We start from the raw sequence: 24,314 nt of genomic DNA, 5'->3' as shown, positions 1-24,314 counted from the left end.
TGGCCATGCCCATCCATCTCACCCGTGGGAGCAGAGTGCCCCACTTCCATCAGGCTCACCCCACAAGGACCACCCAAAGCCTCAGTCCATCCAGTCCGTTTTAGACCAAGACACGGTGGAGATGGATACACAAACTTCCCAGCCAGGCACCTGCTTGTGCGCTGCCACACCAGAAGGGACCCCCAGGAGAAAAGTCCCACTAGCAAAGCATTTGTGCAGCCTCTGACCCTTTAACCCACAAACCAGGCCTGCCAGGATTGTCCCTCCTGGTGACACGTGGAGAAACTGAGGCTCTGACCCTGAAGGTAGTCCAAAGTCCATCGGCAGGGTCTAAACCCTCACCTGCACGAACTCTGATAGCGTCTTGCTGCGGGACAGACTGCTGCTTCTAGGAAACACAGGCCAGCCAGGGCCCTGAGCTCAAAAGTACGAACCGGAAGCAAACACTCTGGGCTGCACGGAGCACAGGCTCCCTGGAAGAGGCTCTGGTGCGCCGTGACCTTGACCTGGAGAGGACTTGATGCATAAGCCGACCTGCCAGAGGACGCAAGCGTCTACAGCCTGTTCTTCAGGTGCTAAAAGCCAGCTGTCCAGGTGACCGGCCAAGTGGGCATGCCAGAAGGTACAGCCAACCTCCCCCAAGGGGCACATGCTCCAGCAAGTTTTCACAGCCCCCCCACCACCACCGCCCAGACCTACGCCTAGGATCAGGCAACATCACAAGGGGCCTCTTTTGACAGATGGGAAACTGAGGGCAGAGAGCAGAGGAGAAATGAAAGCCCCACCCACATGCCACATCTCATTAAGCTTCACAACCACCCCGACGAGATCGAGATGGGTCTCATTCGCTCCACTGCACAGATGTGGAAACTGACTTGTCCAAGTTGTGAAGAACGAATTCCATCCAAGACTATGTGATTCCAAAGCCAGAGACTAAGCCAAGAACGCCTGCAAAGGGAGGGCCAGCTAGCCTTCCGAATGTCCATCCTGTCTTCCTGGCCACCTACGGATCAGGCCCCACCATGGAGCCTGTTGCCAAAAGCACAGCAACCATCATCAGCCCACTGGGCCCACTGGGCCTCTCCGAGCTCCAGGCCCATCTCCTCCTGAGGGTCACTGGACGGTGGCCCCTTGGCAAGGGCGAGCCCACCTGTGGCCCCATCCTGGTAGCCCCCGGGGCCTCCCAGCACCAGCACACCCTCAGACAGAGGGCGAGCCCCCCCGCAGAGCGAGGGGCGAAGGCAGGCCTGGGACCCGAGAGGTGGCTTCGGCAGCGGCCAGACGAGTGCAACGTTCCATACCTGCAATGTTCTCCTGCTTGGGGCAGATGCCTTTCGTGGGTGAGAGCAGGTGGTCATCTTCGTCGGGGGTGACCTGGATCCCGATCTCCACCGGCTCGGACACTTTCCTGAGCTCAGAGCGTGAGGAGGGCGGCGGGCTGCCCTTGTCCAGGCCTTTGTCATAGCAGCCACCCAGGCTGCCGCCACACTGCTTCTTCTTGTGCTCTATAAAAACCAGGATGTCCCCCAGGGGGAAGTTCATCTGACACTGTCCACAGGTGAGCAGGTCAGGGTCGGGGCCCCCCACCATCAGCCCCAGGCTGCTGGGCTCCTCTATCTCCAGACCCTCATCTTCCTCGAGGATGGTGGCCTCCACATGCTCAGGCTCTGCTGGAGAGAGAAAGGAGAAGGGAGGGGGGGGGCAGAGAAGACAAGATGGGCTTAGGCAATCACAGGCACCCATCGCTCATTCCAACCCTTCCCCACCAAGAGGCAGGCCCCTCCGCTGCAGGATGCTAGACGTCACCACGTCCTCCCCACAACTCCTGGAGGCAGGGGGTTCACCATCCTGCGTGCAACAGATGGGTAAACTGAGGCTCCCGGAGCAGCGCTGCAGCTCCCAGAGGTTGTTGCTTAAGTGGTACTGATCTTACTGCTTTCTAGTTTATCTCCTGCCAATTCCGCCCCCACCCCCGCCACCCCACCAACTCAGCATAGGGACACACACACACGACCACCCGCACATCCACACACATCTTGGTTTCACCAGAGACTGGGCCGTCTAGAGAGGTGTCTCTCAAACTCTGCAACATCTAAGAATCACCTGGGAGCTTTGAAAACCCCCGACACCCAGGCGGCACCCCAGACCAATTACACTGAGAGCCAAACACCAGGCTGTCGTTTTTTTTGTTTGTTTTTTTTGTTTTTTTTTTTCCTGTAAGATTCCCAGGTGATTCTGATGGGCGGCCAAGGCTGAGAACCGGGAGCCAGAGCTGTCTCTCCCTGCTTAGGCTCAAGCTGCCCCCTCCCTTCCCTCCCACCTTTCATTCACGTCCTCCCCATTCATAAGAGTCCTGCTTGCATTCCTCTACCTGAGACCTGGCTGCACACCAGACAAGAAAACAGAAACCCAGACGGGCGTCCCAGGGCCAATCCTTACGAGAGAAAGGAACCCACGGGCTCAGAAAGCAACAAGTGAGCATTGGTTCAAAAAGAAATATTGAAAGAAAAAAAAAAAAAATGCAGGGAAGAGACGCTGGGAGTTGGCTGGCTGAAAGCGGGAGCCGGCTTTCCTGCCAAACACTCTGCTCCCGGTCAGCCTTCCATTGCTTTGTAGATTTCCCGACACTCACCAACTCCCCACTGTCCTTTTTTGTTTGTTGGTTTTATTGTCACTCCCAGAAAAAAGAAAAGAAAAAAAAAAAATTCTTCAGACTACAAAAGCATTTCTTGGCAGATGACAAACCACACTTTCAACGGGCTGTACATTTTCATATTTCTTTAGCAGCCGATATATCTCCTTTCATTCTTTTTTGTAGGGGGCACGGGACCCAAATATTTTGAAGCTAATAAATGCCTCAAAAAGCAGCAACCCCCTCAGGGAAAACTGGGAGACACGGCAGCCGAGACTGTCATAAATAAGGGAAGCGGACAGTGAGGTTGCAGCCTTCCTCGGGGTCTGAGCAAATTCGGGGTGGAATTTTTCGAGAGCAAATGTCAGTCGTCATGTAGATAGCACAAGCGCCAGGGTCTTCAGAGAAGCAAGAGGGCAGCCAGAGGTCTGAAACCCGAGGAGGCAGGTACATTTTCTGTTGTACGGTATTTAGGAAAGGATAATGAAAACCACAGAACAGAGGGAAGAAATGGAATGGGGGAAAAACACATTCCGTGGCAGTGAAGTTATTGACGGGCCAGAGCCAAAGAACAGACAATTTAAGGAAAAAATTCTGTGGCATCTTCCATCCTACATATAAATCACTGTTCTGTATTTTCTGAACACAGGCTTCTTCAGGGCCTGTGAGAGTCCATGTGTAAGACCGAATAGACGGCACATGTAACATGTATGAACTAGGCATGCACGGGTCAGTGCACAGGTATTGCTGAGAAGGGAAGTGACAATTTGAGATCCCGCCTGTGCTTATAGAAAAGCAGACAGAACCCTCGATGAATTACACGTAGAAACGCACTGGAAATGTGACCGCACAAAAACACCCCGCAGATGAGGAAATCCGAAATCTCTCGTCTGCATACCTCTAACAAAAAGAACCTATAAGGTATGAGAAACAGTGTGCACAAAGGCAGCCCCAGAAACCACTAATTACACTTTAAAAAGAAATCGGGGTTTATTTTAAAAAGAGTTGGAAGACCATGCTACATAATTAATTTACCAATTTATTTTATGAAAAGACGCTTTGCTATGGTTAAAATGTAATCACAACCCTCACGCCGAACAGTGGTTCTAGGGCGGACTGGGTTCCAGGTTCCTGTGAACGGTTTGCCAGAATGTAAAAGGTAATTATTCAGTGCCTCTTTTCCCTTTAATGATCTAACATTGAGCGATACTGTTTATATTGAAAAGCTCGCACCTTTAATTACCAATTACATATACATAATTTCAGAGCCGAAGGAGAGGGCTGTGAAAACAGTTCTTTAGAAATATAAGGATGTATTGTAGGCCATTTCTAGAAAAGGAACTCTAACAAATGGGGGGAGAATGTCAAAATATTGTTTTGTTAAAAAGAGAGAGAGAGAGAGGCACAAAGGAAATGCGCTAAAATGCAAAAGAAAAAGGACAAAATGAAATTGAGAATTCAAATGAAACAGGGGTGAGTTCTGTGGAGGTACCCGGGCCCTCCTGAGCAGGCCTGGCGGCCGGCTGCATCCATAAGGGCATTTGATAAAAATAAACAAAGACAACAGCTCATCCATCCAAATCCCAACTTGAACATCCTTTCTGAGGATGGGGAGGTGCTTTCTGCCGTCTAATTTCATCTTTGGTTTCCTTGCTTTGGTTTTGCTTGGTTTTGCTTTTCATTAACTTTTTCAGCCGAGTCCGTCCATCCGTACTCCCCACGGGAGTTTTGGGAAGAAGCATGAATATCTCCTCTCTGTTGGGAGGTTCTAAGCTACGTAATTTCAAATTTCTTTTCTCTTTTAAAAGAAACACAGACGAATTTAAAAATGAGCAAAGGTCACCTGTTCATAAGTATCCCTCCCGCGCCCCTCCATCTTTTGCTAAGGACTCTGTACCGGTACTTTTTCCTTTTTCTCCTTTTTTTTTTTGTTTTGTTGTTTTGGGTAACATCTGGTATTCTTTCCTTTATTTGGCGGCCTCTGCCTTTTCACTTTCCTCACGCAGCAAGCCCTTGTGAGCCCCAGTAATTGAGTTTGAAAATATCCGAAGCCGTTCACTGGGCTGCAGGTCTAATTTCTCCCTCCAGCCAACCAGCCTGAGCAGCCAGGCGCTGCTGGCGTCCCATCCTGCAGACGGCTCTGAACTCGGGTCTCCAGACCCTGGGTCCAGCTCACTGCCTCCTCCAAGGGCGTGCAGGAGAAAAAGAAACACACAAAAATCCCTTTCCCCCGCTCCCCACTTGCAGTGCTGAAAGTAAAACTCCTTAGGATGACAGGGGTTTTCACCCAGCTCCAAGAATGGGGTTCCCTCTGCCCAGCCCCTGGCACGTGGAGCTCTGGGCTTTGACTCTGCAGGAGGCACTTCCCAGGAAGACAGCGACGTCACCCCGAACCCCCAAAACTGTCAAATTTCTAGGCCAGAGCAGGTGGGCCAAGACAGCTTGCTGAATCTCATGTTCAAGGCCTTCGGAGACAGCCCCAAAGGGCTGTGGTTTCACTTCCGCTGGCAGGCGGATACCGAGCTGGGCGTGTGGGGTGCATGTGTGTGCGTATGTGTGCCTGTGTGTGTGTCCCTTCTTAGAACCCTGTCCCTCACAGAAGAAATAAAAGGAGAAAGAACCACTTGCCCAAGCTCAGAGGAGGGCAAAGTGAGACGGGCCTGGCCCCCACCCCAGAACCTTCCTTCCTCTGACCTGTGGGCACCTCGATGGAGCCCACACAGCCTCAGAGAACCCGGCCTCTGCTGGGACAGGCACCCAGCGACGAGAAAGCACCGGGAAAGTGAAAAGCCACATACAAACGAAACAGCCTTTCAAATTCCCAGACCCTACAAACCAGTCCCTCAGGCTGCCCTGTCCGGCAAACTTCAAAAAAAGAAGGTGAAGATGAGGTCTTTTCCCCTGAGAGGATTTTTGCTTTCACGCAAAGCTCCCCGAGTGTCAGGCAGGCCTGGAAAATACTGCTGCCCTCACTAGTACGAGCTGAATAAAGCAGACGGATCGCTAAAGTGTTTGACTCATTAGGAGGAAAAATGAATGAATGCAGCAGACGACCTGTTTAGACGTCAGGTATCAGATTGGGGTGGGTCCTGAAATGTGACGTCCGAAAGCACATGGACAAACGTGTATTTACACACACACACTTACACATTTGTTGTAATTTTCCTTTACAACAAAACCACATTTAATTCACAAGGCGAGGCCTCCTCCCAGCTGATAAATGCATTCAGAAGCAATGAAATCAGGGTTCGCAGATAATAATGGACGTTGCTGTTAAGTGGACGGGGAGGCACTTGGTCCTAAGACTGGCTCCCCCATGCTTGGCTGGGAAGGAATTTGCGCAGAAGACAGATGGAAAGACATCATTAACACTGGCCCGGCCAAGCAGCCCACAGGCCCCCGGCAGCTGCAAAGGCTTAGCGAGCCTTACCTGGTCAGTGGCTGCCCTACACACACACACGCTGGGCTCCAAGGGCCCCGCCCACCCTGGGTCTCCCCTAACAACTGCCCCTGCACCTGCCCTTCAGGGAATTCCAGCCAAGGGGCGGGCCTCCTGCTGTCCCCAGAGCACAGAGTGTGTGCCCTGCTGCACACACAGCGCACAGGCCCGTGTCCCCTTACCCCTGCACTGATTCAAATCCAAATCGCTGTCCTTAATGGCTAAGCCACAGACCAGGAGACACCTACAGAGAATTAACGATTCAGTGATGGGGGCGGGGGTGGACAGGGGAAGGATGTGGGGAGGAGGGGTGCCAGGTTCTCAAAATCTTGGGCCACCAACGTCACAGCCGCCATCCTATTTGCACGAGTGTTTACAAGAAATGTTGAGCATCCATCCGCCCCGCCGGAGCCCTGCCTCTGACTGGAGATGTTACACCTGCTTCCCACGAAGACGCAGCCTTTGCCAGCCAGCCCGGGCTCAGCAGCAAATCTGCAAAGGGACCGGTTCACTCTCCTTTCCGCGAACATTCAGGGAGCGGCCGAGACCCCAGGCGACACCTAAACGCCACTAAAATGCGAACTCGACGGCGCACAACACTTTCTGAGCCTCCATCAATGTTTAATTTATTGGCTCCAAGAGAAAATAACCACCGTGCGTGGCGGGGGGGAGGGATGGATGGGAGAGAGAAGGAATCAATTCTTGGTGGAGAAAATAATCTATGACTAGATGACGCTTAAAGGCTCGACAAGACATTTATGAAGTTCTCCGCACAGAGGGAATCGCGCAGTGCCCGGCAGAGGAGTCGCAGATGAGCGGGGAGCCTCAGCCGAGGCAGGCACGTGTTCCGAGGACGTTCCTCGAGGGGCCACGAAGGGTCAGGACGCAGTCGGGTCCCTGCCCCTGTCTGCCCACCAAACTCCTGCCTCCAAGCAAGGACCCGACCCAGGGTGGGTGCAGCCAGGCTGGTTGGAGACAGGTTCCACAGAGAGATGAGCTCTCTCTTCCCGGACCACCTGCCCTCCAGGGAGAAGGGCTGAGGACTCCAGCCTGTTCCAGGTGTCACCCAGACCCCGAGCCTCCTTGAGACCCTCAAGGCCACCTCCCCAGCGCCCTCAAATCAGCTGCAGGGACGGGCACACACCAGGGCCAGCCACCACCCCACAAGGCCCCATCTGCTCCATGCCAGACACAGCACACGCCTCAAAATGAAATGTTCAAGATTTCTGACATCTGGGCAGAGAGAAGGATGCCAGGGCACAACCTTATCTGTAACGTGGATTTCCCTTCCCGTGAAAATGACCCAGGGTCTGGCTGACTGGGCCCAACATGGGGAAGGCCGGGGCTTGGCCTGCATTTCAGGAAGGCGGGGATTCCTGATCCGAGGAGAGGTTTGGGGTGCAGGAAGAACCCAGCCGGTAGACTCCAGGTGGGGAGTTCTGAGGGTGTGAGGGGCACCCCCATATACATACACACATTGTCCTCCATGCCCCCTGCCTGGTTTCAGAATACTTCAGCGTGTTAAAATCAGCTCGCTGCAACACACCCTAACTTGCTCCATGGACTCAGTCCAACCTCTCCCCCTTCCCCCACTGCATCCACCTCTCCAGATCCCGCAAAACTGAGCTCCAGAGGCCGGGTCTCACACATTCAAAAGCAGGAAAAAGAGCCCATTAAGGAAAGCAGCGTTCAGGTGTATTCACAGAGTCCGTCCACTACTAAAAGCTTACTAAGAAAAAAGTCAAGTCCATGATACCAAAGAATGGAGTGACCTATGATTTGAGAAATAAAATAGTTCTTTAAAGAAAAAAAAAAAAGGAAAGGTACAGAAATAACTTCTAAACACATTCAGAAGATTCCATAAAATTGCAAACGCCTTAAATCTTCAGAGACACAACAGAGCTCATAACGATGCGATATAAAAGCATTCTTCGGGGCCCAACGAAGAGATTTGTTTTATTTAACACTGTGCTTTTTCAAAGGTGCTAAGCAGAAGAAAAGAAGGACCATCCATACAGGATGCTGAACTACAAGCCCTTAACTAGAGGAGATTCTCTGAGGCTGACAGCAAAATAGCAAGAGTGGAAGCTGCTTTCAGCATCTCGTTTCCAAGGTATAAATTTAATCATGATCCTCCACCACTTTTTAAATTCTTAGCAGGGCATGCATTTCTGAGGTACACGTTCATCACAGTAACACTGGCATTCAACTTCCTTGAGTCATTTTTGTGTGTTGTTTTAGCACAGAAGTTGTTAGAACATTCTCAAGTGTATTTGCATTTCAGCAGTTCAATTGAAGGGGGTCATAAAAAAGTTGTGTAAAACAGAGGATTGTTTTTTTTTTTTTTTACTTTGAAGTTACCTAATTTTGTGTGGTCTGGGATTTCATTATAGTACCAGAGCTCAGTCTGTCTGATTCAACACCCAAAGCAGATGATCAGCTGCCTCGGAAAAAGAAATAAAGAATGAATTTCTTGAATTTCAGCAACTACACAAAAGACTTGCATATGTCAAAATGCCGGACGAGAGTCCCTGTGAATGTAGCACCATTAATCAAAGCGCAATCTGGTGTCGCTTTTGCCAGTAAAAACGATGCTGTTCCCCTCACCCCGCTCACAGGCTCGTGGAGAAGACACACGAAGTGTGTCCCTCTGCTTTGCATGTGTTTCCAAATAGCCTGCTCTCGGCACTTTTTATACATGCCTGGGGAAAACTACTGCTCCAGGGAGGCGGTCAACAAATGGCTTTTCTTGGGGAGGGGACGACAGCTCGGGTAGATCTCACTGAGGTTTGGCTCTCTGGGAAGGAAGGAAGATGTGTGGGATTGGGAGCAGGGGGTGGGGAAAAGGACACACGGGCCCCCAGGCCCAATCGTGTGAGTAAATAGAGCTGGAAAGTGACAAAGCCATGCTCAGAGCAGCCGGGTGACACAGACATTCATCCCTGGTCTTCTGATGTGCCCTCTCCCCATGAAAAAAATACCCCACTGGGCCCACAGCTAACACCACCTGCAGATGCTTGGCCGGCATCAACAACTTGACCGTGGGCATGGTCCCCAAGGAGCATTTACTGTCCCTTGTCCTCCCAGATTGTGACAACAGCATTAAACTTAGTCCAAAGTCCCTGGAGAGTTTCAGCTAACGGTAAGACCTAACTGGACAGCCAGAAGGTCCTTCCTTAAGCCATAGGAGTTGGAGGAGATAGTCCCCAAAGGCCAAGGACCCCATCTTTACTCTCCCCCATATATTTTTCTTCACACATTGTGGTATCTGTAGTCTGTGTTTAGTTACAGCTTGTGAAACTCCCCCAAGTTCCAAGGCAAAGGATTGGGGATTTCTGAAATGAATTTTTTTAACAGTTTTCTGCAGGCCAGAGGCAACTGTCCCAGCCCAAGGCTTCGAGGTGACAGTGACGCCTCATCTCTGAGTTGTCAAATGAGCTCGCTGCCACAATATGCTTACAGCAGGCTCGATTCAAACATTAAACGGAGTGGAGAAATCATCAGATAAATTGCTGGCCCTCTGTACTGGAGAGTGAAGGCTCTTGCTCTGGCTGATGACAGCGCTAGGCTTTTGTCTGACCTAATTTATTTCTCTTTCAGGTTAGAATAAAGCACTCCTTTCCTGTCGCCACGTAACCTCTTCTGCCCATGTACTGAACTCAAGCAGAAGACTCTGGGTTAACTGTGCTGTCTGCAGATTTCTTTTTTTTTTTTTTTTTTTTTTTTTTTTTTTTTTTTTTTTTTTTTTTTTTTTTTTTTTTTTTTTTTTTTTTTTTTTTTGGCGGTCCGCGGGCCTCTCACTGTTGTGGCCTCTCCCGTTGCGGAGCACAGGCTCCGGACGCGCAGGCTCAGCGGCCATGGCTCACGGGCCCTGCCGCTCCGCGGCACGTGGGATCTTCCCGGACCGGGGCACGACCCCGCGTCCCCTGCATCGGCAGGCGGACTCTCAACCACTGCGCCACCAGGGAAGCCCTCTGCAGATTTCTTGAACTTGGAGAAGAAGACGTTATAGATCCACAAATTCCGTGATCAAAAGCACACATATTCCCCAGCACGAAATTACACGGTTAGGGGAGAAATCGTGTCATTAAAAGCCATCCATTAAGGGCACCGTTTGGGGTGAAAAGTATTAGCAACGCTGGGTCTAGCAAGCACATACTCCTTCCAGACAAAGTTTTACACATTATTTGAGTTGGCATTTTATCTCTTTGGGGAATGGTGCTATTTCACTTAGTACAGTGGGAACATTACCTAATAAATGGAATTGAGGATCCAAGTGTTATAAAATCTGAGCTGAAAAGATTTCCACTCATCAAAGCTGTTTTAGACGCATGACTCCCCGGAGCAGTGGCAGATCCCCAGGTCTGTGACATGCAACACAGGAATGGACAAAACGAGGTTCACTCTTCCCAGACCCCCTCACCCCATCAGGCATGCCTCAACGACCTAATGCAATTCAGAAAGTCAAGACCACAGACTAACCGGAGGAAACACGCCCATTCAAAGCTAACAATTGTAACTGTTTTCAAAAAAAAAAAAAAAATTTAAAAAAGAAAATTGCCCCCATCTGCCTAGTGAGGGCTTGTAAATCAATGCCGATGGCTTGAAAATAGATTTCTCAAACTTATATTCTCATTTTGTCCTGCTCGACTCTCTGCAGGAAAATCAATATTACAACTTCACACTTAGGACATTTTGCAGCAACGTAAACTGCTTTCGCGGCTGATGGAAGCCGGGTCCCGGCCCCTCGCAGCGACGGCTCCACGCATGACACGGGCACCGAGCTCCCCCTAGCTGCCAAGAGGCGTCAGACGCTGCTGGGCGTTGCAGCCTTGCCATCAACTAAAAGCCAATTCAACTGAAAGTTTATTTTGGAAAGTATTTTATCACAACAAGCAACAGAGAATGCAAAGCGATCAGAGAAAGGAGATGAAAAGGAAAAAGGGAAGGCGGGTGCAAGCCGTGTTCTAAGCCCAAAGACAGCGCCAAGAGCTGTATCGATTCTGATAAGGTGCTAGAAACCGGTGCCCTCTACAGTGGGAAACTGATCGATTGCTTTGCGTGCTTCCATCTCACCTGAGACAGATGCTAATTACTCTCCGGTGCACCCAAAACTGGCCTCCCCTTTGGTCAATAAGACCCATCTGGCCCTGCACAGTGGTCAGCAAAGCATCACACCCCACCATCTGACTCAGCCTCCCTCCATGTTCCTAAGGCCGCCTTCACCAAAGCAACTGCATTCACTCCAGCACTTGAGAAATGACTCGTTTTCTGTTACGAAATATTTTGAAGGCCAGACAAAAATCGGCAAGGCCAAAGCACAGAGAGCCACCTCCCACCCTCAGAAAAAAGGAAATATTCCCCCGTACGTAATTTTCAGGGAGGGAAAGACTACCCTTTAAAAATATTATGGGTTGTTAAAATATGCTCATTGCTATTTTTTCTCTCAGGTGTGAATTACAAATGAATAAAATCCGCCTGGCATAACACCTTGGATGAACACATTTCTATTCTCCCTTAGAATCAGAGCAGCTGACTTATATCACACTGCTAATGATATGGGGTTCCCTTCTGTGCAGAAGGGAGACAAACTTCACTCCCCCCACCAACTACCAAAAAAAAAGAGGGACCCAGGTCTTATGAAATTTATCAGAGGCCCAGTTTTGAAAGATATGTGGACACCTGGTGATATTACTCTACCCTGGGGAGTTAAGATAATTGTAAGCACAGCAGCCTTCAAAACAGCCACAGCAAAGCCTAATTTAAAAGGCAACCATGGAATGAACACACCCTAACTTCCGTGTCAAATCTTGGGTCTCTAGTTGTTCTGCAAAATCGTGAATTCATATGGAAAATTACTAATCTTCCAAGGAAACCTGTTGGTGGGTTGTTGAAAAAATCACCTTCGCTGGGGCTGTGTAATCTACCCTGGCCTTCTTATTTCCTTCGGGAAGCCTCAGAGCTCCTGCACAGCCTGGGGTTCATCTGCCTCCCCACTCACCCGGCCTGGCACAGTGGGCTCACGGCCCTTCCCTCTGCCTGACCAGTCACTGGTCCTCATCCTACCCTGTCCAGTACTGTCACTGTGTTGTTTTGTGTTTGTTTTTATTGAAAGCTGTGTCTGTCCTCCGGTTTTAAAAGCCATATCCATCTGGGTCAAACATTTTGAAACAAACCAGAAGCCTAAGTCTTCATCCCCAGCTGCCTCCCACTCTCTCTTTTCTACCTCACCCCTCTTCTCACTGGCCCTGTCTGTAAATTCAACTAGCTCATTATGGAGCCCTTCTCCCACTTGCCAACCCCCCTGCAAGATGATCGACGCTGTTTGTGTGCTCTTCTGTTTCTCAAACCATCAGTTATACTAAGTTGCATCATCTCTAAAGAACCTGAGGCCGGCGGGCTGCCACCCAAGGGAAGATGCACCACGTTTTAGGCTGTTTCTTTCACATTTGAAATCTAAAATGTGGACACCGGATCGGGGCTGTGGCAGCACCCATTTTGCTGGCCAGGGCTCCAGAGCACCCGAGACCCACAACTCCTGCATCACTGTGGAAAGGCACGCTTGCACAGGCCCTACAGCCTAAACTGCATCCAATTCTTGCCTTTCCCCTGCCTGCACTCCCACCTCCCGGGTGACATGGGACAGACAGAAAAGCCAGCTGCTTTTGGATAATAAATAGCCTTGTCTGAAAACTGGTTGGACCACTCTCCCTGCTTAAACCCCTGCATATGCCCTGGGCTCCGTGCGCTCCAGGAAGGCAGGTGGGATATCCTTTGCCCCCTGGTCTCCTCCCCACCTCTCCTTCCCTGCCACTGCTCCAGTGTCAGCCGGCTTTCCCCAGCACTGCTCTGAGCAAGACTGAAACATCCACGAAACAAATGAAGGATGGAAGGATGTTGCACTAGGCGCCCCTCGCCCCCCATGCCCAGCTGCCGCCAGTCGTCCTGGCCAGGGCTTGCTCCTGAGGTCCCAGGAACACCAGAGAGGAGAGAGCAAAAGCAAAGCGAACCTACCTGCTTCTTTCCCCCTTTACACACAACTGCAAACACTCCTGGCTCCTTCGCTGCTGCCAGCTTGGCAATGCACCCCAGACAACTCCCCCTTCCCGGACTCCCCCCCGCCCCAACTTCCCCCTCCTCAAAAACAACCCTTGCAATTATACAGAGGCTCTGTGGGGCAAACTGCCTCCTGGAGAAATTAGGCGTCTGCAAGTACAGATATTCTAACAGCCACTCCACCATCTAAACGGGGGAGGGGGGTAGAATAACCGATTGCTAAAGGATTGGTAAAGGACGAAATGTCAACTGGCGATGAGGACCTTGATCAAACCAGGTTCAAATATGGTTGCAAAACATTTTGTTTTAAATGCAACCAGCGAGTCTTTTTGATGTTACAATGATGAAAAATAGAAGTCCTCTTCCCTCCCTCCAGAAAGGTATCCCTCTCCCAAAGCAAGCCCACTTTAATATCTATTCCCTTCCCCCCAAAATAATAATAAATCCACAAATTCTTACTAATGTATCTGCTGTAACAAAGGAGAGATGGCAGCAGCAAATGCTCCGAGCAGATGGCGCCTATGCTGGGTTTTCAGGGGAGGGGAGAACCCCTTTATATATTTATTTATTTATTTAAATTTTTTAAAATATAACATAAATATTCGGCTCTCGGCCGCCCCGCAGCCGGTCCTCGGCGGCGGCTGGGCGCGCAGCCCTCTCCAGCTCCGCGCCGGCAGCCCGGCCCCAGCCTGACGAGGTGCTCCAAGGACTGCAGGAACACAACCTGCCCGCTGTTTCGATGGCACCCAGAGGACGTTTTATTTCTATTGCAGTTTCAAAAAAAATTTTTTTTAATTAAAAAAAAAAAAAAAAAAGCAAAGGCGACCCAGGCACCGCGAGAGAAAGGACCGCGGGGAAAGGTTTGCGCGCCGCGGAGCAGCGGCCCCGCGGGCTGCGGCGGGCGGGGAGCGCTGCGAGCCGACCTTCCGGGTGCAAGCGTGCAGGCAGCCGGGCGAGCTCCCCTGCAAACCCCGTACCTGGCCCGCTCCCGCACGCTTCTTCCCTTTGCTAAATAAACCCGACTGGGGCGCTGGAAGCTGCTGCGTCTCTGCCCCGCTGCCTGACTTTGCCCGCCCCGCCACTTGCTTGAAATCCACACGATTTCAGCCGGTGGATTTCCACTGCGACCTGCCTTGTTTATTTAGATAGGGAAGATGAAAGATCCGAGATAGGAAGATGGGTGAGAGATTGATAGATCTCTTTCCTTTTTTCTTTTTCTCTCCCCCCCCCCACTATTGTACAAGCACATCCCACTCCTAGCTAACAACGCTTTTCTTTCCCCCCGTGGCGGGGATTTTTCACCAGCCCCCGATGCCCCCACCTTCTTTTGGAGTGGGGGAAAGAAGACAAGATCATCCCAGGAGACAGACGGAGGTGGGGAAATGGGGGCTGGGGTGCAGGAGCCCGGCAAACAGCCACGCAGCTGGATTCTTTTGCAAATAGCAAGAGGAGGGGAGAGAAAGGCGGCTGCGGAATCCTAGGACCGGCGTGGCCGGCGCCCTGCCCGGCCGGGTGCAGCGCCTGGGCGACTCGGAGCCGGCGGCCGCCCCTCGCCCCGCATCGCCCCCGTGCTCCGCAATGGGAGAGGCCACAACAGTGAGAGGCCCCCGGACTGGCAAAAAAAAAAAAAAAAAAAAAAAAAAAAAAAAAAAGCAAAGGCGACCCAGGCACCGCGAGAGAAAGGACCGCGGGGAAAGGTTTGCGCGCCGCGGAGCAGCGGCCCCGCGGGCTGCGGCGGGCGGGGAGCGCTGCGAGCCGACCTTCCGGGTGCAAGCGTGCAGGCAGCCGGGCGAGCTCCCCTGCAAACCCCGTACCTGGCCCGCTCCCGCACGCTTCTTCCCTTTGCTAAATAAACCCGACTGGGGCGCTGGAAGCTGCTGCGTCTCTGCCCCGCTGCCTGACTTTGCCCGCCCCGCCACTTGCTTGAAATCCACACGATTTCAGCCGGTGGATTTCCACTGCGACCTGCCTTGTTTATTTAGATAGGGAAGATGAAAGATCCGAGATAGGAAGATGGGTGAGAGATTGATAGATCTCTTTCCTTTTTTCTTTTTCTCTCCCCCCCCCCACTATTGTACAAGCACATCCCACTCCTAGCTAACAACGCTTTTCTTTCCCCCCGTGGCGGGGATTTTTCACCAGCCCCCGATGCCCCCACCTTCTTTTGGAGTGGGGGAAAGAAGACAAGATCATCCCAGGAGACAGACGGAGGTGGGGAAATGGGGGCTGGGGTGCAGGAGCCCGGCAAACAGCCACGCAGCTGGATTCTTTTGCAAATAGCAAGAGGAGGGGAGAGAAAGGCGGCTGCGGAATCCTAGGACCGGCGTGGCCGGCGCCCTGCCCGGCCGGGTGCAGCGCCTGGGCGACTCGGAGCCGGCGGCCGCCCCTCGCCCCGCATCGCCCCCAGGCCCGAGCGCACCCCGCTCTCCTCCGCCCGCGCCGTCAGCGCGGACCCACGCGCTAGCCAACTTTTCCCCACTTCCCGGCTCCCCTCCCCCTCCGCTCCCCCAGCCCCCTCCCCCTCCTCTCCAAACCCCGCCACCAGCGCCGCCGCCGCCGCCACACACGCCGCTCGGAGGGGCGAGCGTCCAGCCGGGATCCGCGCGCACACACACACCTCCTCCAGCCCGCGCGCCCCCTCCCCGGCCCGGAGCCCGCTGCGCAGGCCCCCGAGCCCGAGGCGCGTCTGAGTGCTCAGAGCCCGGACTCTCCGGGCTGCAGAGAAACTTTCCCAAGGCCCCCCGCCCCCTACCATGCTCTGGGCCGACGTTGCTGCCTCTGTGAGCCCGCGGGCCTCCCCGGCGCCCGGCCCGGCTGCGCCTGGCTCGGTGTCCTCAGCCCCGGGCGCCCGGAGCCCCATCCTCCGGCCCCTCGCGCGCACGCCGCAGACACTTACGGGTGATGAGCTCCCTCTGGGACAAGTGCTGCGGGTTGCCCTGTTTGCGGCGGGACATTGCCCCGGCATCTATTCTGGCATCGCCCGGAGAGCTGCACCGATGGGGGGAGCCGGGGGAGGGGTCCGAGCCGCCGCCGCTGCCGCCGCGCCGCGCCGCTGCCGCCGCTGCCGCCGCCGCCGCCGCGCCTCCTCTGCCCGGGTTGGTGTTTTGGTTGTTTTTTTTTTTCCTTCTCCTCTTGCCCTCTCTTCCTCCGCTTCTTCTTCTTTATTTTGCGCTTTCTTCTATGCTGTTTTTTGTTTTGTTTGCAAAAAAAAAAAAAAAGAAAAAGAAGGAAAAAGGAAAACCTCTCGATCTAAAATAGGAGAAAGGCAAAAAAAAAAAAAATCTGCTCTTGCTTGCCGCGGACTGGCTGGTTTCTTCAAAAATATATTCTTTTCAAGGAAAAAAAAATTGCTTACACTTCTTCAAACTGCTTGGCCTCCTGGACTTGCAAATGTCTTCTTGAACTTAAACCGGATTTTGCACCGGCTCCTGACACTTTCTTTCAGGGTCTGGTAGGTGGAAAGCGCACTTCTACCAGGAGGGGGGAAAAGGGAAAAAAAATGCAAACAAATAAAAAATAGAAGAAAAAGAAAAGAAAAAAAAGCAAAGAAAACTTGGGGACTTGTCTCGTACCCCCTCACCCCGCCCCCTCCAGAAGCCCAAAGCAATGTAAAACTGCCCCGGTTCGGTTGTTTCTGGGTTTTCTGCGGGCTGCCTGTTTTTTTCTCGGAGACTGACCCTTCCGATGCTCTGGAGGGACTCCAGGAGCGGCTCCTTCCCAGTTCACCTGGCAGGCTGGCGCCGGCCGGAGAGGCTGCCGGGTCCCCGCGAGCGCTCCCCAGCGCTCCCCTGGCGCCGCGGGCCCGAGGGGAGCTGGGCCGAGGGGCGGCTCGCCCAGTGCGCCTGGGTCGGTGCGGGCGCGGACTGGGAGCTATAGATTGCAACGTGAAGATGGCGGAGTCCGGGTTCTCTGGGAGCTCTCGGTCTCTCTATGGCTGGGGCTGCCTCTGTACAATGGGATAAAATTCAAGTTCAAGTGCGGACGTGACGTTTAATCTGCACTAGAGACAAAAAGACCCAGAGAGTCGGAGCACTGGGGGCGACTAGCGGTGGCTTTTTAACATTGTACCCTGTAAGAGAACAAGAAAGCACACACACACACACACTCACACTCTCACACACACATTCGCCCGTGCGCACACCCGCAGTCCAGGCCGGCCACACGTGCAGCGTTTTACAGCGCTCCTCCCCTCCCCGTGCACTGCCAGCGCAAAGCGCCTGGGGGAGGGGGGGAGGACGCCGGGCAGGATATTTTTAAATAAAAGAAAATCCTCCATCCCTCCTCCCCTCCAGGGAGCTGGACCCCGAGAGAAGGGGGGCGGAGTGCGCTGTGCGTGGAAGTAAGTTGAATCAACGCAAGTCCCCACCCACTCATCCGAAAGCTCTTGGCGGGGTAGGGGGGGTGCGTGGGGATGGCTGTGAAAGAGGGTTGGGGTCGACACGGGGACTGGAGGCAGATGGTCAATTGCTTCATCTCCCTAGAAAAGTAGCTTGGTTGTTTTCACTTTTGTTTTATCGAGGGGTCGGGGTTAAACTTCCAAAAAGTGTCTCCATATAAATCCTGAGATTCCAAACTCGGAGAGAGAGCGAAGCGGACAAAATAAAAGATGCTAAGAGGAGAGAATTAAGAGCACATTTGGGGGAGGGGAAACGTGAGACCTTGTCTGAGTCGCATTCCGGAAGGAATGTTCACCCCAATCTGTGCGCTCCCGCCACCTCATCCCACTGACTCCTTGGGGTGTACACTGACACCCCGGCCCCAACGTCGAGATCTGTGGGAAGCGTGGGGGTGAAGGGCAGGGCTGCTCCACGTGGGAGAGGTTCTCGTACCTGCTGACCCAGAAGTAGGTGTGGCCGGATCTCTGGACCCACTCGTGTGGGTGACCCCCTCAGGTCCCCCAGTTCCCTCCCACCCCCTGACAATTACTGCAGCCTGGAAGTAACGCCCCCCTCCCCCAGGGCTCCTCCGCCCAGGGCAGGACTGGAAATCGCCCGTCAGACTGGGAAGGACACAGCTGCCTTGTCAGCCGTTTGATCTGCAGCCGGCGAGGACAAGAGGAGTTGTGGGTGCCTGTCCGTGGCCCGGGGACAAGGCCAGGCCGCAGTCCGCGTGGACCTCCACCCCCACTCCAACCTCCTCGTCCCTCCCCAGGCCTCAGCCAACTTCATCTATTTCGCGACTTGCCCTCCCGGCTGGGCGTGCCACGCGGCCGGCCCCCTCACCGTTCCCAGGGCATCTCGGGTCTGGGCCGGGAGGCGGCGAGGGCGGGTCCGGGCCTGGCTCCGGACTGGGCTTCGCGGGCGAGCCCAGCTGCACCCACCCCACCCCGCCCCCAGGCCGGGCCCTGGCGGCCTCACCGGAGCGAAAGGCTGGGCCGTGACGCCTCCGGGCGCGCCGCCTCCCTCAGGGCCTTTTCCTCGGGGGAGGACACGGGGGTGGGGGCATTCGCCCCCAAGGTCGTGGGTCGGGCGACGGCACCAACAACTTAAGAGAGCGCAGCGCCCATTAGCGAGGACAGAAAGACCTCTCGGCCCAAGCCACCCCCACCTAAAAAATAATAACAATAAAATGTGCCCTAGAGTGCAGCTCTGCGGACCGGGCGGCAGGGTCGGCGGACGAGCGGGTGGAGACTGGGCGGAGCGGGCGGCGTGGGGGGCGAAGGGGCGCGGGTGGCGAGCCAGTCCGCACTAGCTACCCACCCGGGGCTGCACGCTGCAGCCCATCACCCACCACCTACACCCCACCTCCACGTGGTCCAAAGTCTGGAAGCACCTCCTCCCATGCAGCCCTACCACGAAAATCTTTCCAGGAAAGTGGCCTATGTAAGAAAAAATGCCCACACGCACCTTAAATAAACTTCTCAAGAAAACGATAAACCGGCCATCCCAACTTCTTGCCCACATTCTTAAATTTGGGAGAGCTCTCTGAGCACTGGTGCTGTGAAGTCCAGAGAGGGATAGCTCTTTGCCCAAGGTCACACAGCGCACTGGGGCAGGTCTGGGCTCAAATCGCCGCGGCTGGCCTGCCTCCCCGCGCCGCCGGCGCTCCGGCGCCCGAAATCCCAGCACGCGACCCTCACCCTCCCGGGGCCGATTACAAGGATGAGGGGGCCCGGTCTGTGGCCTGGGGGAATGGGGCAGCCCCCTCCTAGGAAAGGGGCCCCTCCGCGGACTGTGCAGGGTGCCCGGGGGCCCCGGCTGCAGCTGCCTCATCGCGCGCGCTCGGGCGGCTGGGTCCAGGGAGGGGGCACCCCCGCCCCACCCCCAGCAGGAAGTAGCGGGCAGGGGGCGGCGCGGGCCGCGACTGACCCGGGGAGCACTTCCTCATTGGCCCCACGCTGCCCCGACGGCGGGAAGAGGGACGCGCGGGCGGGCCGGCGCAGGGCTGGACACGCCGCAGCCCGCCGGCGCGCTCCACCTCGCGGCGGCCAGGGAGAGGCTGCCCTGCCCCTGCCCAGCCCTGCGCTGGCCCCTTCGCCCTCCTCCCCCTCCTCCCACTTCTCCTCTCGGGAGAGGCGGCCGGGCGCAGGCAGCGAGCGATCCCAGCTGCCGCTCCAGTCTCCTTTTTTTCCCTCTGCCCGTCTGGCACGGGCATCATTAGCGCTGAAAGCTGTTAATGTCTGGTCTCACAGCTCCCCCTTTAGTCTTGCTATGCTCCCTGTCTCGCGTTCCAAGTCGGATCAATAGCTGCCTCTCGGCCGACCTTGACCTCTCCCTCGACCCTGCCCGGCTACGGCAGCTGGCCCCCAGTTTCCCCACTCTCTCGATGCCCAGACAACAAGCAGACGGAGCGAGAGTGGGGTGGCGGAGCTCGGGTCACAGCCCTGTCCCTACCCCCTCCTCAGGACCCCTGGCAGGCAGGGGATCCAAGACCCTTCTGAGAAGGTTACTGCGCGCGCGCGCGCGCACACACACACACACACACACACACACACCACTCCCTGACCTATCAAGCCTTTGTTTAGAGTAAAAGTCACTCCCATCCCCAAAATGAGGGGGGGAGGCAGGTGCTTAACATATGAAAATATAAATGGGAAAAGTGCAAGTACAAATGTGGTCCTAAAAAAGTCCTTCCGACTTTTTTCTTCAGAGCCTGCTGTAGACCTACTGTGTGCTCCGCCCAGAGCTGGGGCTTTGTGCAGACTGCAATCAGACAGAAAGAAATGCCACATTTTCTGCACCATCTTTCAAAAAAAAGGAGAGGTCAGAAAGCTTTTTGAACTCACAAATATTTCTAGCTTCACAATGCGTTCCAGCAGATAATCCTTAATATTTTTCAGTTTCTTTAAATTTCTTTATTGAGGACTAGTTCAGAAATCATAAATCATTTATCAAATCAGAGTGTCTTTTTATTAACCTTGTGTGGGGCTCTGATTCCCAGTGTGCGCTGCGTGGACCACGCCATGAAATGGGGGCAGATTAAACAGTCACGTGACCCCCTGGCCGAGCTTCTTGTTCAAAATTTTTTGAACAATTCTCAGTGCTTAACTCTTAGCTAAGGTGGGGCTCTATTCGAGATTCTGCAATGTTATCTTTGCCTTCTGAGCTGTTATATTTTATATTATGTCTTTACAGAAAATTGGAACGAATCGAGACGTGTAGTGTCAGTAAAAATGGGAACTCAGTATTTCTGCAGAAAGAAAATCGTCGTTTCATTTGTTTGTTTGGTTTTTAAACACGGATCCACCCTCTAAAATGTAGTCAGATAACTGTAGCAATATAAAAACTCAACAACACATCTTATCAAATTACCTTGGGCTTCATTTCTGATGCTTTAAAAAAGAAAAAAAATCCAGGCAAAGAGAAGGCAAATCTTTTCGTATTCACAGGTGTAGGGTAAACTCAGAGGCAAACTGTGCCTGCTGATTTCTATTCCTTGGAGTCTATAAACGCTATTGACTGCGAAGATGAGGATAAATAAAACACATCGATCTGATCAGTGGATTGACTTGTTTTAACTTTCTAAGAAACTGCAGTGGAAGTCCTATGCAAGTCATATTTATGTACATATTAATAAGGTTCCCAGGATGGCCTTTATCTCCTTCTTTACTGTTCCAGAATCTCTAGGAGCTATCAAATCCCGAAGCCTAAAAAGACAAAAGAGGCATTTTAAGCTTCCTGGCATATCTTCTAGAATTGTTTTATGTCATTTCTGAAAATTACAGCAAATTTCTAGGAGCCATAGCTCTCAATTAAGGCTTTGCTAGATTTGGAGAAGTTTTTTGCATTGTCACCTTATAGCAGAGACAGGCCCACAAAACTTGCCTTCCAACAAGTGTGAGGTTGATTCTTTCCGTGCACTGAATTTAGCAACATTGCTTTTGTTAAAACATGGCTTAATTTGCACCTTATTTGTTTCTGCAGTAATACCTGGGCTTGATACAGTGGTAGATTTCGGACTACCAGAAGCATGGAAGCTCTAGGAAATTGAGGCATCCCTGCCTGCAGGCTTTATAGCTGCAGCCTGCAAGGGGTTAAACCAAAGTCACTGTTCCTGATTCATGTATTATTTTCCTTAAAAAATACTTACCGAGCTCTCCGTATATGAAAAAGACTTACGCCCACATTGAATGTTCCTAGCTCTGTCCCTGTCATCAGAAATGATATTGAATGGCTCAGTACTAGGGGATCTGGGACTATTTCTACAGCTTTCTCACCTCATTTGGAATTTTCTTGCCTTTGCTAATTTTAATTCTTTAGTTGAGTCATCAATTCAAATTTGGTAGGGTTTGGCATCACCCAGTTGGTCGACTCGGTAGAAACATTGTTCACGAAGATGATCAAACTGTACCAAATCCCACCCCGCCCCCCCCCCCCCCGCCACATACACAGAGATCAGAGTGGCTGTGGGGAGTGTGGTGTGTGTGTGTGTGTGTGTGTGTGTGTGTGTGTGTGTGTGTGTGTGTGTTGTACTTAAAGGGTCTCTCTGCTGCTTTCCGTCCTGTCACCAAGTCTCCAAATTGTATATCTGAAAATGCAAAACGCACACACAGACACCGGTTTGAATTCAGTGGGCTAGTGACCGTCAATCTACCCTATTTAGAGCACAGACAGGGAAGAGAAAGAGAGTTAAAATGGTTCGTTTGGGGAAAGAACTGGGATTCAGAAGGGAATTTTCAGTTCCAACTCTGGCTGTCAGCGGCTGTTGTCAGACCTGGCGCTACAATGAGGTGTCTTGGTGATAGGAAACGGAGAGGCGCCGAGGAGGGAGGCAATAATGATCACCTTCTCAACAAGGGTTTTATGAAGCTGTGAGGATTAATTAGTTTGTATCCTTAAGCAGTTTGAGAAAGAGGAAGTTTCAGAAAATGCTAAGCTGGAGTTGTAGACACCTCTGACTCAGTTGTGAGCTCTGCGCCCCTCCCCCCTCCCCCCACCCAACAATGTAGGCTCTGAATGCTCCTGTCTGTGCTGTGATGCTCTACAAAGGAAGTGGTGAAAAAGGGAAGTAAGGGGGAAGCACTCAATTAGGGAGGAGCAGAGGAGAGAGAGGCATGAGTCAGGCGAGCATCCCTCTGAAAGGCAAAGGCACCGTTAATGAGGATGCTGCAAGGGGTCACTTACCAAAAAAATAAAACTGAAAACCGGCCAACACCTTGTTTTCAGATATGCCTTCCAGAGCTGGAAAAGACAAGGGAATCTGGGAGAGCTCATCGGCTGTTTCATAGTTTTAGAAAGACCCACAGTATGCTTTCAAGTGAATTCAACAAAGGTAGTTTGTATCCTAGAAAAGACTTAAGGGCCATTCCCTCTATTCAATAGCAGAGAGTTAAGGTTGCAAGCTGACAAATAAACAAGCCTCTGGGCTTCCCTGGTGGCGCAGTGGTTGAGAGTCCGCCTGCCGATGCAGGGGACACGGGTTCGTGCCCCGGTCTGGGAAGATCCCATGTGCCGCCGAGCGGCTGGGCCCGTGAGCCATGGCCACTGAGCCTGTGCGTCCGGAGCTTGTGCTCCACAGCGGGAGAGGCCACAGCAGTGAGAGGCCCGCGTATCGAAAAATTTTAAAAAGTAAAAAAATAAAATAAAATAAATAAACAAGCCTCCACAACACAAAGTTTGAACTGCAGGTGCATTATTGGAGGTGGAATAATATATCTACAGTACGTGGAAGTTATCAAAGTTCTTCCATTGTGCGCATTCTAAAACATTGCATCTGCTTGAAGACACAATTTACAAGGCTCAACTTACAAGGCAGACAATTTGCTACAACAAAAGATAATTAGTGCTGTAGAGGGAAAATTGAGATGCTGGATTGCTGTGCATTCTGGTATTAGTTTAAGCTGGGTCCTTTAAAAAAGTGATTTCAGTGTGATTTTAAGCCTTTGGAATCGTTGAAACAACAATGGCTTCTAAAATATGGATGTGGCAAATAATGTTTCCGATCTGAACTTGCAACAAAGCCCCTCTGCTTCTCTCTCTTTCTCCCTCCCTCTCTCTCTCTCTCTCTCTCTCTCTCTCTCTCTCTCCTCTCTCTCTCTCTCCCTCTCTCCTTCTCTCTCTCTCTCTTTCTCTCCCATATGTGTCCTGAAATGGAACACTGCACAGGAGCAAAGACACCCATCTTTGACCTGTCTCCAATGGTCCACCATCTACACAGGGCAGATCTATGGTCTATTTTTTCACATCTGAATTTGGACTTCCAGATTCCAACCCATAGATTCATCAACTGTTGAGATTTAGCACAGGCATCTGCAGTTTCATTATTTGTATCTGATTAACAGGAACAATTAGAGAACTGAAGGGTGAGGACGCCTGTTTGGGGACCGTTTCGGTATATTGTACCCAGACCACACGTTCCGGCTGGGAAGGAACACAGTAATGTAGAAAGCATTAGTGCATTTAACGCTCGGCATCGTGTTTGGGGAATCGAATTGTTGATGTTTCTGGCAAGAACTCATACTCCAACTGAAATCTATCAAACACCTTAATTAGCTCTGTGTACCTAAAGGCACCCAACCCAGAGGCAAGTTGGAAAGCAGGAGAACACAAGGGCAGGAGCTGCACAAGGGTGGCCGGGGACTCCCTGAGTTCCCCCCAGGGTCCTGTGGCCTCAGTTTCAGGACCAGGATGTACAGGCCATGGTGCGAAGTTGCAACAGCCCTGACTCTCACCGCGGCGGCCGTGCAAGAGAAGATGGAGGATGTTTGGATGCTTTGACGGGTGTCAGCTAACGGGATCGGAAGGGGGC

The 24,314-nt window shown here is 52.4% G+C and overlaps 1 protein-coding gene across 4 annotated transcripts in view; it reads right to left on the bottom strand.

Moving 5' to 3' along the window:
* BCL11B (BCL11 transcription factor B) overlaps positions 1 to 16,081 on the bottom strand; it is a 96,833-nt gene extending 80,752 nt beyond the window's left edge. For 2 of the 4 annotated variants that reach the window (XM_007455648.1, XM_007455650.1), the window contains exons 1-2: positions 16,024 to 16,081; positions 1,302 to 1,670 (exon numbers count right to left, since the gene is read on the bottom strand). In XM_007455648.1, coding sequence (XP_007455710.1) covers positions 1,302 to 1,670; positions 16,024 to 16,081 — 427 coding nt within the window. The remainder of the gene's footprint in view (positions 1 to 1,301; positions 1,671 to 16,023) is intronic. The other 2 variants (XM_007455649.1, XM_007455651.1) reach the window with 1 other exon arrangement.
* Positions 16,082 to 24,314: the final 8,233 nt, after the last annotated feature.

This window comes from Lipotes vexillifer, unplaced genomic scaffold, assembly GCF_000442215.2.
Source record: "Lipotes vexillifer unplaced genomic scaffold, Lipotes_vexillifer_v1.1 scaffold584, whole genome shotgun sequence".
NCBI lineage: Eukaryota > Metazoa > Chordata > Mammalia > Artiodactyla > Lipotidae > Lipotes > Lipotes vexillifer.
The sequence above is the reverse complement of the archived record's forward strand: the minus strand, read 5'-3'. Positions and strand labels throughout refer to the sequence as shown.